The following is a 17,633-nucleotide window of genomic DNA, read 5'->3' as shown; positions in this document are numbered from 1 at the left end:
CTTAGTATACAATGAATTCTAGTCATTTAATTGATTTAGAAGTTGCGAATTTGAAGCTGTGTTAGAGACACATACAAACTTAGTTATATCGTCTTGGTGGATTGACTCGTATCATTATAAAATATGCCTCTTTATTCTTAATAATGATTCTTGCCTTAAATTTTTTTCCCTGTTATTAGTTTAACTATATCAGTTATCTTTTAATTAGTGTTTTCATGGTATATCGTTTTCTGTCTTTAATACTTTCAACCTTTCTTGGTTACTGTGTCTTGTATGTGTCTTATAGGCAGCAGATACTTCATCATTAAAAACATATTTGTCTTTTAATATGAAATATTTAGTAAATTTTTGCTCAGTATAACGTATTTTGTCATCTTCCTATTTATTTACTATTTGACTTCATCTCTTCTATGGTCCCATTTTTCTCCATTTCTTGCCTATTTTGGAATTTCTAATTTAAACAAATTTCCAATTTTCTATTTCTAATGACTTTTACTCTTTTTTTAGTTTGCCCCAAAGTGAAAACATTGTTCTCTGATTTTTTTTGAAGTCTAATATAAGTTAGTACTTTACCATTGTGCACCTGATGAAAGCAGTGGCTTTGGAACACCCTTTATCATCATCATTTTTGGCATTGTGGGGTAGAAAGTAGATGCAGAACAAAATCACATGGTAACAATACTTTATCGTTGCAAATACATTATGTGTTATACTGTTATATATATATAAGTTATGTGTTACCGATAGTCATTATTTATTTTGAGTTATCTACTTAGGTGCTTTTTCTAGTCCTCCTTATATCTGAGCCTCCTCTAGTCTTATTTTTTCTGCTTTTAGCACAAGTCTGTTGGAAATTCTCTCAGCGTTAGTTCCCTGAAGATGTTTTTATTTCTCCTTCATTTTTGAAGGATTATTTGTCACAGAATTGTAGATTGGTTGTTACTTTTGTTTAGTTTTTGAAAGGTGTTATTCCATTGTCTTATGTTTTCCATCATTTCTATTGCAAAATCAGTTGTTGGTCTTACTGTTACTCCAGTGAATTGTGTGTTTTTCTTTGGCTGCTTTTAAGATTTTTTTTTTTTTTGGTCTTTATATTTTAGCAGTTATTCTATGATTCTATGATGTGCTCATTTTCTTTGCATTTTTTTTCTGTTGGAGAGTTTATGTAACTTTGAATCTGTGGCCTGATGTCATTCTTAAGTTTTGGAAATTTCTTGGCCTTTATTACTTCAAATATTACCTCTGCTCAATTTTTTTCTCCTGCAGTTCTGGGATTCTACTTACATGTACATAAGTTCTCATTGTGCTGCATATATTTGGAATTTATTTCTTCACCTTCCTTTTTTATTCTCCCTCTCTGCTTCATTCTAGGTATTTCCTATTTATCCTCTGGTTTACCCATCAGTTCTTCTGCCATATCTAATGTGCCCTTAAATCCTTCTATTGAGTTCTTAATTCAGTTATTATATTTTTCACTTTTAGAATTTCCATTTGATACTGTCTTTCGTTGATAATTTCTTTGGTGAAAGCATCCGTTTTGTCATCTTTTTTTGAACACTTTAATACGTTATATTAATGTCCATGTTTGGTAACTTCAATTTTGAGATCCCCTTATGGGTCTGTTTCTGTTGACCTTTTTCCCTCTCCATTTCCAGATATTTGGTCCTATCTTCTGACATGCTTAAGTCAGAGTACTGAGTGTTTTATATGACAAATTGTAGAAAATGAGTTTGATGTGTTCTTTCCTCAGGTTTGATTTACTCTTTTATTTTTTTGATAAGATATAAAAGAAGGCTTATTTTAATCCAATGAGGGGTTTGTATAACAAATATTTCTAATGCTAAATAGCAGAACATTTGTCTTAATACAGCAGCTCTTGGGAAGATGCTGTTTATTGCATTTATTGGTATTTTGAAAGGAATCTTGATTGCTGGGTTTGTCTTTGTGAAAGACTGGTTTCAATGTGCCTTTATTCCAATAGTATAGTCTTTCGGAATCTCAGCTGAAAAACTGAGGTGTTTATTGTGGAATGTGCCCTACAGTTACTGTTTTCCTGCTCTTGGAGATTTTGCAGGATGTTCTGAGTCTTCACTTCTACTTGGCCTTTCATGCAATACTGTGTGTGAATTGGGCAAGTACTTTCAGGTAAAGAGCAGTGCAGAATATATGGCTCACCTTAATGCCTGTCTACTTTCTCTGAGATTTTGGCCTTGTAAGTTCTGGAAAGTCTGGCTACTTGCCAGTATCTTCAAACAGCTGTGTATTTATTAATTAATTGGATTTTATCTGGCTTTTCATAATGTTCTTGGTGTGAGGGTTGGTTTCATACGAACTCTTTCCTCATAGGTGTCAATGGCAATAGCATTTTGTTTAAAAATTTCTTCCCAGGTGATTCTAATCATTGCTGCCTAATTGTATAACTCCAGGAGGCAACACTCACATCACAGTCCATGTAAATAGTGTCCTGTGGAGTTGTGCAGTGCAGAACTTCTGTGGCCATAAGGTTTGAGAACTGCTGTACTATAGGGAATGAGATTCATGGTAGACTTTATAGGTGAGATAGAGATTAACCAAATCTGGAGATGAAGGAAGTCATTGCTGGGCAAAAAAACAAAAGGCTTGAGGGTGTAACTGGAATAACTGGTTTTAAGGGCAAATCTGTTGTAAAATTCCAACTGTATAACAAACTCTGTAAGGCTAAATAATAAAATAATGTTCTTTAGCAGTTCTTTTGTAAATGATATTTTCTGTGTTTTTTCATAAATGTAGAAAAAATTTGTCTACGGCCATACCCACTCTGAACGTGCCCAATCTCATCTGATCTTAGAAGCTAAGCAGGGTTGAGCCTGGTTAGTACTTGGATGGGAAAAAATTTACCAATAATTTCAGAACAAGTCACCATTATTACCATTGACATTTTTTTTAAATAATGTTTTATGGTAGAATCTTTCTCCAAAAACTCCTGCCCCATCAGTGTTTTTTACAAGTCTTTTCCTGTGTTTCTTTCATTTTTGTCTGAAATAAATGAAAATCTATATCCAGCTCTTATGTGTATAAAACTATGTGTATATAAAGATAGTATCAGGAACCTTATTCATTCATCTTATCCTTCCTAATATTGAGAATGTGGAAAAGATCCCCAAAGTTCTCTATCTTTGGATATTACATGAATGATTATTATACATAATTTTTGTGAGAGTAATGATGCAGTTAAAGCATGCCGCCTTTTGACCCTGTCTTCTGTCAGCTAGACTGAAGGAAAGCTGTTCTTTCTACCCTTTCAGGTAGATAGGTGGCAGCATAGTATCTTTTCTAGCCCATCTTTAAATTCCAAAGCTGAAAGGAATTGTCTGGGTTGGAAAAGAAAGTGTTAACTTTCTTGTTTTTCTTTTCTTGTTTTTTAAGGCGAAGTGTTTATTCATTAAACAAACAAATGAAAATGAGTTGCCGTTTGACCATTGCTGTAATGGCACTTAACCCGTATTCAGTAGAAAACTGGTACATTGTGGGTTATGCTCATGCTCATGGTAAAGACAGTCGAGAGAAAGCAGGTTGTTCACAAATTCTGGGAAATGAACAGATTGGGAGCCTGATTTTCTTCCATTTCTCTCTTCTCCTCGCCTTCTGTTTTCAGGAGAGCTCTTTCTGAGCTGGATTATTTTAATTTCTTTGCAAGTGCCCCATTGTTTTTTATAGTAACTTAATGCTTTTTCGATTTCTTCTTAATCTTTACTTTTAAAATATTCTCTTATCATGGACATTCAAAGATTTATGTGTTTTTACCATGTGAAATTTTGAGGAAATATTTGAATTTATCCTTTGTTGAGGGAAGGAAGGACTAAGATGTGCAGGAGATAAGGAATTTATAGTTTATCATGAATCAATGCCCAAATTTAGGATTTATTTTTTAAGCCATAGATATTGATTTATATTCTGAGTCTTATACTAAAAAAAGGCCTATGAACCTAAAAAGAATTAGTATTTACTATCTTCTTCAAAAATAGTAACTTAAAAATCCCAAAATTCTCAAAGTGTAAAAAATGTGTATCTAGAAAAATTGCAGAAACTGAGTAATAGTTTTGTTTTCTAAATAAATGGAGATATATTAAGCATTTTTTGTTAGAATCATAAAATCAATAAAGATTATAAACTTTGAGATGTTTGGAGAAGTTTTTCAGATGTTAGACATTAAATTAGTTTGCATCATTTGCATTTATCATTCCAGGATAATGTTGAATTTTACTTAAAACCCGTCTTGAAACTAGTGTTTCACTTTAAATATTTATTGGCATGAAAATCATTGTCTAGGTTCTAAAACCTGTAGATTGGGAATGATTTGGCATTTTAAGTGAATAAAATAGATGGATATTGAAGAAAATGAACTTTCATTTTTGACTAAGGTCCAATTTGACTATTTCACAGTTACTTTAAATGCTTATAAGATGATGCCTATTCATTATCAAATTATAATAATGTATTTCATTTTATTGCATACTGGTTATTTACCAAAACCAATACTAGAAAATTATAGCTTTTTAATTAAATATGAAGGAAAGTGCCACTATATTTAAAGAGTATCTTAAATTTATTGTATGTTTATGAATATTTTATTGGTCAAGTGTTTTTACTTTTATATTTATATTATTCTGGATTTGTATATTACTTGGTTTAGTAGAAAATGTCTACTCATTTGAAATATTCCTGAAAGGATAAATAGTATGGTTGCCATCTTACAGATACAGTAACTGAAATTCAGAGACGTTTAATACCTTGTGCAATCACAAAATTACCACTTGGCAGAGCTGTGGTTTGGGCCCATGTCCCTAAGTCATGTTCTTGTTATTACTATATTCTATTCAAGCTCCTATTCAATACTACCTTTTGTATTTTTCCCTCAAGAAATTTTTTAGCAATATTATTGTAGGATTAAAAAGTATTAAATATATTTTAAAATGCTAAACTTCATAATATCTACTCTTCAGAGAGAAAACTAAGTGAACCTCTTGACTGGCAGATTAATCTTGACTGTTTTCATTTTTCATTGAGGCAGTCTGTTATATCTTATAAATGCATCATGGTGGGTTAAAAATTTTTTTTAAATAGATACCTGCTGGAAATTGGATGTAGGCAATGTTTACTGTTTCTATACATGAGAATATACAAGCTTTTTAAAAAAATAATTTGTGGCTATTAGTGTCAGATTATACAGCTAATCTTTGATGACATACCACTTTAATTCTAAAATTCTGTCTTTTAGTTTCTTTTTAGATGAAGTGTATTCAGATAATTTCTAATTATTGTATACTCGTTTTTATGTGAAGGGGAAAAGCATACTAACTGCATTTAAGGCTATGAGAGCAGTGGGTGACAGAAGGGGAAGAGAGGAGAGAGAATTTCAATAAAGGAAATGCTGCCAAAATTCAGAAGAGGAAAATAAATAACGTTAGTAGCCTAGCCAACTCTTCTGCTAGGAAGATACATTATTATTATTCCAATTGGCTGATATCTAATAGTGTTGCTAGGGATTTGATGTCAGAACTGTGCCTCAGAATTATTTGCCTAGCCTTTTGGCTAACAAGAAATAGAAATAGCCAGAAGACTTGGCTGCAGGTAGCTTTGAATATTGGTAAATCTTTTCATAATTTATTTTAGTCTTTTCCTATAATCAGTTTTAAAGTAGCCTGAGTACTTCTGCTATTTAAAAAAAATGTTGTAGGCTTAATAATAACTTTTGTTTTCTTAATATCTAGAAGGGTCATTTCACTGAAGAATGGGAAAAAATTTCTGAAATATACATTTAGCTTTTTAGATTTTTGGAAAGAATAGCCAAGAGTCAAGAATAGCCAAGAGTTTTGTGGAATTAAAATTGATATGAGATGAAAATTATTTTTAATGCTAATATAAAAGTAATTTGTTTTTTTTTGTTCCTGTTTTCTGAGATGCTAGTAGAGATATTATTCCTTAGTAACATTTTCTTCTGCTTGAAAAGCATAATGTCAGATATACCATTTATATTTATAAAGAAATAAGAATATTCTAACAATTGCCAGTTTCATTCGTCAGTGTATCTCTATGCTTTTAGTGAGAGATGGAACACAGAAACCTTATAATGAATCTTAATCCTGTCCTACAATACCAGGTTGACTGAAAATATGTCGTCACTAAACATGTTTCCTTAGTCAGTTGTAAATATTATAGCATTTAACATAATTTCTCTGTAAGACTGTTTCAGTTACTGTGAATGCAAATGGTTAAAACCTGGCAGCAGTTTTATTGTCTTACTCTTCTTTTACTTTTACCAAACACTGTGGCACTGCATTAAATGGTAAATATAGTAAGGAAGTGTGTTATCCTGTTCTCTTATTGGATTGCCCCAACTTTTCTAAAATTTTTACTGCTAAAATATGGTCAGGCAGACAAAATAATATTTCTGGAATACTTCACCCTCAGCCATGAACCTGACATTCAGATGCTAGTAAAATTCGCTTTGCAAGACAGTTGCATACATACATATGTGTACCAGAATTTAATGGATAATTCTGAACACTCAATGATGGTGATTAGGGAGGTATAAATATTTTTTTCACTTTAGATATCAATTGCCATTAGGATGTAATAAAACTGAAAAAAGTACATTTTACCTGAGGGCTGGGTTGGGGAGTGTGGAACAGTTTTATGTAGAATAAGCTTGTAATTTCCTTGCCTGTGTTCTGGAATACAATAAACTTAAGGTGAGGCTCATTCCAAAAAGTGCTTATATTCATACAGATATCGTAGGATTTTATTTTAGAATTAAATTAAGATTGCTTATTTTAATGTCAGAGTATTTGCCTTATTAACCTACCCTCAGCATGTAAAGTTGGTTATTTAGTTATTTTGAAAATTCATATCTGTATGCTTTAGATATCTCAGATATGATCTAAACTGTTTCTGTTCTTTTTATTTTTTAATTATATGACCTGTATTGCCTCCAGATGTTTCTATTGTTGAACAAAAGAGAAAAACAAAATCCTTTACCAGTGGGTACAGTGGTTCTCAATGGGGAGGAGGTTAACTTTCCCCACCACGAAACATTTGGTAATATCTGGAGATGTTTTTGGTTGTTACAACTAGGGAAGTGCTACTAGCATCTATCTAGTGGGTGGAGGCCAGGGATTCTGCTAAATGTCCTGCAATACAAGAGATAGTCCTCTGCAACAAAGTATTATCCAGCTGATGGTCAGTAGTGCTGAGGTTGAGAAACTCTTCAGTAGGAGGAATATCACAAAGACTACTCTTTACTTTTCAGAGTAGTCTCATAAAAACACAGAAAACTACTTATAAACTATTGTTTATAAATAAAAATTGCTTCAAACTGATTGATAGGAAAATTGTCATTTTTATATATAAAATTTTATTTGTAAAACACGTAATCCTAGCACTTTGGGAGGCTGAGGCAGGCAGATCACGAGGTCAGGAGATGGAAATTATCCTGGCCAACATGGTGAAACCCTGTCTCTATTAAAAATTGAAAAAAAATTAACTGGGTATAGTGGTACATACCTGTAGTCCCAGCTACTTGGGAGGCTGAGGCAAGAGAATCACTTGAACCTGGGAGGTGGAGGTTGCAGTGAGCTTCAGGCTGCACTCCAGCCTGACGACAGAGCAAGACTCCATCTCAAAAAAAAAAAAAAAATTCTGAAGAACATTTATTCAGTCTTTCAGTACATATTATTGAACTACTATGTTCACTTCCCCTTCGTCTAAACTCTGAAACAAAGTTCTTGTGTTTAAGGAGCTTACATTTTGATTAGAGAAGACAGGCAATAAACAAATATATGATAAACAATGTAAGTATTATGATGTATAATAAAGCAGGGTACAGGAATGGATATAGTCAAGGAAGACCTTTCTCGTAGTGACACTCGAGCAGATACCTGGACTCAAGCAAGTCACTGTTGACATTCTCAAGGAAACAGTAAGGAGACCAGTGTATCTTGAGTGGAGTGAGTTAGGGTCAGAGCAATAGGAGATGATGAGAATAGTAAGGGCTGCGATTGGACTGGAGACTTTAAGATAGTTAGTGTTTGGGATTTTGTAAGCTGTTAGAGGGTTTTGAGCCATTACACAATCTCATTTACATTTTAGGAAAAAAAAACCTGATTCCTATGAAGAATAAACTGAGGGGCAAGGATAATAGCAAGAAGACCAGCTACTAGGATGTTAGAATACAGTCCAAACATGAAAAGATTACTGTAGTGGCGGAAGCATTTAAAAGTGGTCTATTATAGTTTGAAGAGCTAATAGAATTTGGTGATAATTTGGATATGGGCTATGAGATAGAATGTAAAAAGTAAAGGATATTTCCAAGACTTCACAGCCCAAACAGCTGGAAGAATGGAGAGACCAGTTACTGAGAGGGGAGCCTGAGGGAGAATAGGTTCTGGGAAAAAGTTAAAGATTTTGGTTTTACACATGTTTACTTTACCTATTTGACATCCAGGGGGAGATGTTAACTAAGCAGCTAGATATAAATATCTGGATTTCAATGGGGTGTTCTGAGCTAGATAAATAAATTTGGGAGCTTTGATAGTGTTTAAAGACAGGAAAACTGACTGGAGATTTTCTAGAAAGTAATTATGAATAGAAAAGAGAATAGTTCTGAAGACCAAACTCTAAGCACTCTTCAGTTTTTGAAGTTAGAAAGATGAAAGGAACAAGAAAAGGTAACTAAGACTGCAGCCATTGAAACAGGAGAACGGTGATGAGAGAGGGTCAAGAAAGTTGGTCGTAAATTGAAGGAGAAATTATTATGATGGGCTGTGGAATATAAACCAGTAGGGAGTTGAATGTATGGGGGGAAGCCAATGAAATGGTGGTTGGACCAAGGAACTGGAGGTCCCATTGAGGTTGAGAATTCGTTAGCATTGACAGTCTACAGGGAGTTAGCTCAAAAGAAAGCATGTAGTATTCATAAGGTGACATACTTGAAATTGTACTTATGTTACGGGTTACAGTTATTATAAATGATGAGGTATAGTATATAGTCTTAGAATTTGAATTGAGATTAGGATAGAAGATAAGATGATAGGAAGAAATGAACTCAAGGAATTCACAGATCAAGTATTTAATTATCTGCTAGATCTTAAATAGCCAAATCTGACTCTTCTTTTCCTTTAGCTTGCATTAAGAGGTGGTGCCCCCTACTGCCTAGTTTTGCAACATTAAAAACAATTTAAATTATATAATTCTAAAAGATTACCAGATAGGAGTATAGGAATATTATTAATATTTCATGGGAGTGACCCTCTCCTCTGCTGCTGATTTGTGTGTAAGGACATAACTATGTTTATGTACATGTTGCCTATATGTTTCTTTTTCTGTGTTTATCACTGCTATTATATGTGTGAAACAGTCCTTGTAGATATTATTCTATATCTTTTCACATGTTGAGGGAAGAGACAGTTCTTTGTCCAGCTTTCTTCTTTCTCATTCGTTCATTTAATAAATATTGGTTGAGCTGGAACTGATTCTACGTTCCAGGGACTCATCGTTGAACAAGACAGGCAAAAGTCCCCATCTTCAAGAAACTTGCATACTGCTAAGACAGACAAACAAGAAATAGATCCATATCAGATGGAGACAAATACTACTTGAAAAAAAAATATGGCAAGGAAATAGGGAATACTTGGATTCTTTGTAATTTGGTCAAGGAAAAAGTATCTGATAAGACAATATTTAAGTGGAAACCTGAAGAAAGGGGAGTATGCATGTGGTTGTCTGGGGAAAGAGTTTTCTTGGAAGAGCAAATGCAGCAGTCCCAATTTGGGAGTTTGCAAATATGTCTGAGAAATAGCAAGGAGGTTAGTGTAGTTGGAGGTGAGCCAGGAAGAAAGTAGTAGATGAGATCATAGAGCTGGTCTGACTCTTCCTCTCTTTTTTCCTGTCTCTCACATCCTTTTCTGTGTCTTATTTGACATATTTTTGTTTCTCTTTTTATAGGCCATTTACGACTTTTATATTTTATATGTATTTTAAGAGTTCAGTTCTAAAATTAATAAAAGTATTTCTATATTCTATATTTCACTATCACAACTTTTTGTACCTTTTGTATTGTAAAATGTAATATACACATGGAGGAATGCACAAAAATAAAAACAGTTAAGTGAATCATCCTGATTCTTTTGGGAAACATTTGGAAGATTTAGATATAGTTTATTTTTGTTATGAATATTGCTATAAATATTTGTAATATTGAACATAAAGCCACTCATTGTGTTAAATGGACATTTACATTGTTTCTAGTTTTTGGAGGTTGTAAATAATGCCATTGTAAGCAGCCGTGTTCATTCCTCTTGCTGCACATGTGCATATGTTTCACGACGTATAGCTGGAAGTGCTGGTGTTCAAAGATTAAGTGTGTGTTCCTTGAGATATTGTTAAATGGTTTTCCAAAATAGTTGTACCGATTTAAACTCCTACCAGTAGAGTATGTACATTCAGATTGCCTCATATGCTTACTAATACTTGTTCAAGTCTTCTTAACATTAGCCTTAACAAGTATTAAGTCTCCTTAATACTTGTTTAAGTCTTCTTAACATTTTGCTGTGTATGAGCAGTACTTCATTGTGTTTTTAATTTACATTTCTCTGATGACTAATGGTACTAAGCTCCTTTTCACATATTTACTGACTATATGACTGGCCTATTTGGAGAAGTGGTGCCTGTTTAAGTATTTTGCCCATTTGACTTTCTCTTGGCAAGTGTAGGGTGTTTTAGATTAGTCTTTTTTTTGGTATGTGTTGGAAACATCTTTCACTCTTTGGTTTATCTTTTCACTCTCTTAATGGTATTTTTTGGTAAACAGAGGTTTTAAATTTTAATGTACTCCACCTTATCAACCTTTTCGTTTTTGAGTAGTGTTTTTTGGGTTTAACTTATAAAATATTTTTCTATCCTAAAACCAATGTAATTCTCCTTTGTTATCATCTAGGTACTATATTTTTCTGTCTTTGACATTTCTACCTGGAATTGATTTTTTTTTTTTTATTCTTGTGAGAGAGAAGTCAGGGTTTCAGTTTTTCACGGATTAATAGTCAATTGACTTACCACCATTTATTGAAAAGATAATTCTTTCCCGTTTGTTCTGTAGGGCCATCTTTTTTATAATCATGATTCATGTGTGTGTGTGTTTCTGTTTCTAGTCTGTTGATCTAGTCTCTCCTTGTGGAGAGATAATACCACACTGTCATTATAACTATAGTTTTATAATAAATGTTATTATCTAGCAGAGCAGTAATTTTTAACCTTTTTTTTTTTAAATTCCCATTGCCCTCCTATGGAAATTTTCTCCTCTCACCACTCCCATGAAGTTAAATACCAAGGAACAAGACTTTGTCAGATAAGATTGACTTGTCTAGGGCCATAAACCATAGCAATAGCTTAGACTTCTTTTCTCCCTCTAAGAACCAGTTTTCTCCCACTTGGGAGCAAAACTTGTCCTGTCGAGAATACATGCAGTGGAACAGACCTTCTTACCTTATTCTGTTATATATGAGCATCATGGTATTCTTTGTGTGTGTTTTGTCCCATGAAATATAGAAACAGCTTAGCAATTTCTACATACTAAAGCAAAATAAAAAATACCAGTAGAGTACATAGTATGTACTGTGTATATAGTATGTATGCACATACTGTGTATATAGTATGTACATACATATTGTGTATATAGTATGTACATACATTACTGGTGGGAGACCTTTTATTAGGATTGTATTAATTCTGTAGATCAGTTTTATATAGTTGACATTTTTATTGAGTTTCCCGGTCTGCAAACATGGTACAGCTTCAGGAGAAGAATTGCTTTAAGAAGAAGTTAGAAACATATGTATTTCTATGATTAGTAAAAACTTTTCTGCAAAGAATATATACAGGTTTACTATTGAGTTCTCACTTTATCAAACATGTAAGGAAACAATAATGTCTATCTTACATAAATTCTTTCAAAACAGAAAAAGAGGGGATACTCCTCAGCTCATTTTGTCTGTATAGTATGTCTTAGATACCTAACCTATCAGTGAAAATAAAAGAAAAAAAGAAAATTTAGACTAATCTGATTATGAACAAAAGAAAATTTAGACTAATCTGATTATGAACATAGAGGAACAACTTTTAAACAAATATTAGCAAACTTAGTGTGTTTATATATAAGCAACCTGACCAAGTTGATTTTATCCTAGGAATAAAAGGTTGTTTTTGCACTAGAAAATCAGTCAGTACATTTTATCACATTAACAGATTAGGAAAAAAAATTGAAATGAGCGTCTCATTGTGTGAAGACAAAGATAAAATTCAGCATTTATTCATGTTACACGCTGTTAGTAAACTAGAACTAGGAGAACTTTCTTAATCAGATAAATGGTCTTTCTCTCCCCACCCTCTTGAACAAAAAAACACAATATCAACCAACTGTAGTACGCTAAGATGAAATGTTGACTTCTTCGCTCCAGGTTTGGGGCACAAGGCATTGATGTCCACTATCACCATTGTTACTATTAAACATAGCACTAGAAATTCTAGCCAATGCACTAAGACAAGAGAAAGAAAGAAAAGGTACAACTGCTAAATGAAATAAAATTGTCATTACACATAGATGGTATAATTGTGTAAATGATTTATCTATAGATTCTTTGGGTTTTTAAGAAAGTATAAAAAATGTGACTATGAAACAATATTTTAAAAAATCAGTTCTGTTTTTATATGCTCACAAACCTTTAGACAATGAAATTTATAGCAAATGCCATTTATAATAGAATCAAAAAACAGGAAATTACTGAATTAAATCTGACAAAGAAAGTGCAAGGCCTTTAGGGGAATTTTAATGAAAGATAATGGAGAGAATATATTGTATGTGAATGTATGCCTGAGTATGTGTTGTAACTTGAAAATCTATCTTTAAAAGTTTTATGCAAATACAAATTATCTGGAATAATCAGGACATTCTTGCAAAAGAATAAGATCTGATGACATGGCCTCCCAGGTATTGGGACTTTTTACAAAGCCATAATAACTAAGACATTTGTCACTGTTACAGGGAGAAACAAATAAACCAAGGGAATAGAGTAGAGAGCCCATGCATGTGTGGATACTTGCTCTCAGATCACTAAAGAAACGACAGCTTTTTAAAAATCATTCTGGAACAGTTGAATATTCATATATGAAAAGTAAATTCAGATCTGTATTTTTTACTGTGCACAAAAAATTAAATAATAATTCTATGTGAATTAGTGACCTAAATGTGAAAGGCAAAACTTATAAAATTTTTAAAAGGCTTTACAAGATAATATAGGAGAATGCCATTATTACTTTAGCATCAGGAAAGATTTCTTAAATGGGATATAAAAAGCACTAAAGGAAAAAGATTGATGCATTCGACTAAAAGTTAAGACTTGAGTTTATAAAAAGATGCCATAAAGAGAATGAACAGGTAGTCTCAGAGCAGCAGAAGATATTTGCAATATGCAACTGAAACATAGCCATATCCAAAATGTATGAAGAATAGTTAGTAGCCTTTATTTTGGGTTAGGGTAAGGGAGGGCTAACAATGGGGAAGGAATATACAGGAGCCTCTACTTGGTTTCAGATGTTCTAATTCTTGAGAGGATAGTGTTACTTTTCTTTTCTTTCTTTTTTCTTTTTTTGAGACAGAGTCTCACTCTGTTGCCCAAGCTGGAGTGCAGTGGCACAGTCTCAGCTCACTACAACCTCCGCCTCCTAGGCTCAAGTGATCCTTCTGCCTCAGCCACCCTAGTATCTGGGGCTACAGGCATGTGCCACCATACCCAGCTAAGTTTTTTTTTTTTTATTATTTTTAAGTAGAGACAGAGTTTCACCAGGTTGGCCAGGCTGGTCTCGAACTCCTGACCTCAGGTGATCCACCCACCTCAACTTCCCAAAGTGGTGGGATTACAGGCGTGAGTCTCTGTGCCCGGCCCAGTGTTACTTTTCTTTAAACTGAACATATGTTTTATGAATTTATCTGCATATAAGCACATTTCTTAACAAAAATGGAAGAAATGTAAACAATAAATACAGTTATTGATTATATTCGTTTGCTAGGCCTGCCTTAACAAAATATAACAAACTGGGTTGCTTAAACAACAGAAATTCATTTTCTCACATTCTGGAGGCTACAATGCCAAGATCGGGATGTCAGCAAGTTTGTTTTATCCTGACACCTCTGTCTTTGGCTTGCAGTTAACCACCTTCTCTCTGTCCTCACATAGTCTTTCCTCTGGGAACATCCCTGATGTCCTTAGTGTGTCCAAATTTCCTCCTCTTATAAGGATACCAGTCAGATTGGATTAGTGCCCATTCTAAGGGCTTCATTTTATTTTAGTCACTGCTTTAAAGGCCTTGTCTCCAACTACAGTCACATTCTGAGGTATAGGGGTTAGGGCTTCAACATATGAATTTTGGGGACCCATAACACTGATTATGTAGTAAAGATCTAGGATAGCAAATGGGTTCCTGTGAGTTGGATAAAAATTTTAAAGCCAGTTTTTGGATTCAAAAAGTGTTAAATCTAAAAAAATCTAAGACAGAAGTAAAGATGTACTCTAGAGAACAGTGTTAAGTGACTCAAAATATGGATTTAGTGCTGATGATGTTAATTATGCATGTGTGAACTTGGAATACAGTTGTTTTTTTGAAAATGTAAAAGTGATAAAAAGCAATTTCTAGATTAAAGTTTTTTACTACTGTATTTTACATAAATACTTTAAATATAAATGTATACCCAAATGAATAAATGTAATATTATAAGTAGATCTTTTAGTCTCATCTCCATCCTTGACATTTATAAATTGTAGTTGGCCAAAAATTATTTTAAAATCTTTTCACTGGGAGAAGAGTGGTTGGATTTTAGTTGGTCATAGATGGTAATTTTAGTACAGTAAGCTCTGCTATAATGCAATATGTGCATTCCTAAAAATCACTTCACTCTGTAAAACCATGCATTAAAACCACAGGGCTTACTCAGGGAAGGGGGGTACAGCACTCAGAAACTTTGTCTGTGACACTTAAGAGGATAGGAACCTAATAAAAACAGCAGCAGTCTTTTATAAATGTTAAATGATTAAGAAATCATACTATGCTAAACTTTACCTGGAAAAAGACCTGAAGTTTTCTTATGGAAGTGAGCATCAGGAAGGTTGCAGAATGTGAATTACTGTGAAGTGATGGAAGGAGGGTCTGTGAAATTGGAGGGAAAATTGTAATAGTAGATGTGAGTGGGTGTGGTTCATAGCATGGAAGATAAACTGAGGTGGCTGGTAGATGGTTGACGGGTGAGTGTGTTTTATATATTCCTGCATATTTTGGTTAATCTGGATACAATTTTTTGTGTTTAGGATTTTTTTCACGGATAAAATCATGCATAAGAAACAATTATTGCTGTGGTCAAACTGTTGTTTAATGTATCAATTATATTGAAACAAATTTGTGTTTTTAAATAGCATTAATGTAGAATTTAATTAATTTTTTATATCATCCGCAGGCCTATCATTCAGGTTTTATATGTTTTATAAGGATTCTGAATTGGGTTCTTTTTACTGAAGTTTTGAAATTATTGCCTAATATTTGTCTGCTACATAATGTTTTAAGTGTCTTGCTGAATTCTAAGTTTCTCTAGACTAATGAATAAGCAATGTGGATGTCGAATCAGATTTTTATCTGAGTATACTCACAGAAAAGTAACAGTTCTTTTGTTTCAATCAAGCATACTATCCTCTGGTGGCCTTCCTATTTTTGAAGTTGCTGTTAGGATACTTTAATCCTTAACATGAATCAGTATAAAAGAAAGCATGTGGATGGTTGTGTTTGAGTGTCCTTCTATCCACGTGGTGCTTTTATTTTCTGTGGTGGTTTTATTCCACATCTTAGCAAGAGCAGGTTTCCAGAAGTCTCAGTTTTCTAGTTCTCTCTCCTTCCTCTAGTGTGGTTGGTTGGTAACAGTGAGGGTGAATGAAATGCTTCTCATTTTCCTGTCCTCCTACCACAGTATCTTTGGTTTACTTTCAGGACGCTCATTTTCAATCTCTGAGCCAGAAAACCTGCCTTTCACTCACAGCATTTCAATTCCTCCCTTCAGTCTAGGCATTCTTTTATGTTTTTACAGTACTCTGCATGCATCGCTGTTATAGAATAGATCATATTGTTTTGGAGTTTTGAAAAGTTGGGCTCTCTTTCTAAATAAACTCCATACTTCTTAAAGGCATGGACCATATTTTTATCATTTATACATTTCTGTTGTATAACACAGTGCTTGACAGTGGTGGTTGGATGGCTGGATGGAAGAATGAATGAAGTAGGATTGAAGAGAACTGTTCTTATGATCCTATTATATATGATTTACCTTCATTTTGACTATGTTAATAATTTCTAGATCTCTTGGTCACTTGAACTTTAATAATATGAATCATGCTTGTGTATGCAAATTTTTTAGCAGAAAAATAATAAAATTCATTTTGTAGACCAAAGATTGTAGAGCCATCTGTGTTTTGTTTTGGGTTTCTTTTTCTTTTTTTTTCTTTTTGGCTAAAATAGGTTCAAAAAACAAACAAGGGTAACTTGCAGTTCTAAGATGGAGGAGTTTTGATGCAATAGAGGAGTAAAATTCTGTATTTTTCAGCTTACTATTGTGAATTAAAATGCCTATTTTTGAAATTTTCAAGTATTTATACATTGATTTAAATAGAACAAGTTTAAAAGAGGGAGAGAGAGTTATTTTAAGATAATAAGGAAGATGTGTTATGGCTCAATTCTTGATTATTATTGCAACTGTATGCAATATAAGCAACTCTGAATTGTTTTTAAGGCTTTCTTTTTATTTTCCTTTATAGGACCTCTTTGTTGTTAGACATGAATTGGCCATAATGAGACTAGCTGCCTTTATGGGCATTACTATGTTAGTTGGAATAACTGGACTCTTTTACACTCAACTAATTGGCATCATCACAGTAAGTATAGTTTTAATGTAAAGTAACATTTATGAATATATTACCTAATTCTGAATGTAACTCTAAAAGTTATAGAAAGTTTAGAAATCAGAAGAAAATTACCCATGCTTTTTAATACTTTCATAAGCCTATGCAATTTTAAAGTATTTATAATCAGGTACGAAGTACATACAATTTTGTATCCTGTTTTTAAAAATTAACAAAATAGTATTTTTATATGACTATAGGCATCATATTTGTAATTTTTGTTGATACACAATATCTTACATATTTATGGGGTACATAGGAATATTTGTTACATGCTTATAATATATAATGATCAAATCAGAGTATTTGGGGTCTCCATCACCTTGAGTATTTATCATTTCTATATGTTATGAACATTTCAAGTCATCTTTACTAGTTACTTTAAAAACTACATAACCTATTTCTTCTAACTGTATGTTTATAACCATTAACTATATTTTCTTCATCCCCTGCTTCTACCCATGCACCCTTCCCAGCCTCTGGTGTCTATCATTCAATTCCTGACCTCCATGAGATCAGCTTTTTTGGCTCCCACACATGAGTTAGATAAAATATGGTATTTGTCTTTCTGTGTCCGGTTTGTTTCACTTAACATAATGGCCTCCAGTG

The 17,633-nt window shown here is 33.1% G+C and overlaps 1 protein-coding gene across 6 annotated transcripts in view; it reads left to right on the top strand.

The window, feature by feature from the left end:
- Nucleotides 1-17,633, top strand: part of ZDHHC21 (zinc finger DHHC-type palmitoyltransferase 21) — a 72,673-nt gene that overhangs the window by 27,309 nt on the left and 27,731 nt on the right. For all 6 annotated transcript variants that reach the window (XR_001820651.2, XM_037733511.1, XM_017514681.2 and 3 more), the window contains one exon: nucleotides 16,881-16,997. Coding sequence is in view for 5 of the 6 variants with exons in the window: in XM_037733511.1 (XP_037589439.1) it covers nucleotides 16,881-16,997 (117 nt within the window). In the remaining variant the exon portion in view is untranslated. The remainder of the gene's footprint in view (nucleotides 1-16,880; nucleotides 16,998-17,633) is intronic.

Source organism: Cebus imitator, unplaced genomic scaffold (assembly GCF_001604975.1).
Source record: "Cebus imitator isolate Cc_AM_T3 unplaced genomic scaffold, Cebus_imitator-1.0 Scaffold533, whole genome shotgun sequence".
Classification (NCBI taxonomy): domain Eukaryota; kingdom Metazoa; phylum Chordata; class Mammalia; order Primates; family Cebidae; genus Cebus; species Cebus imitator.
This window is presented reverse-complemented; position numbering and strand designations above follow the sequence as displayed.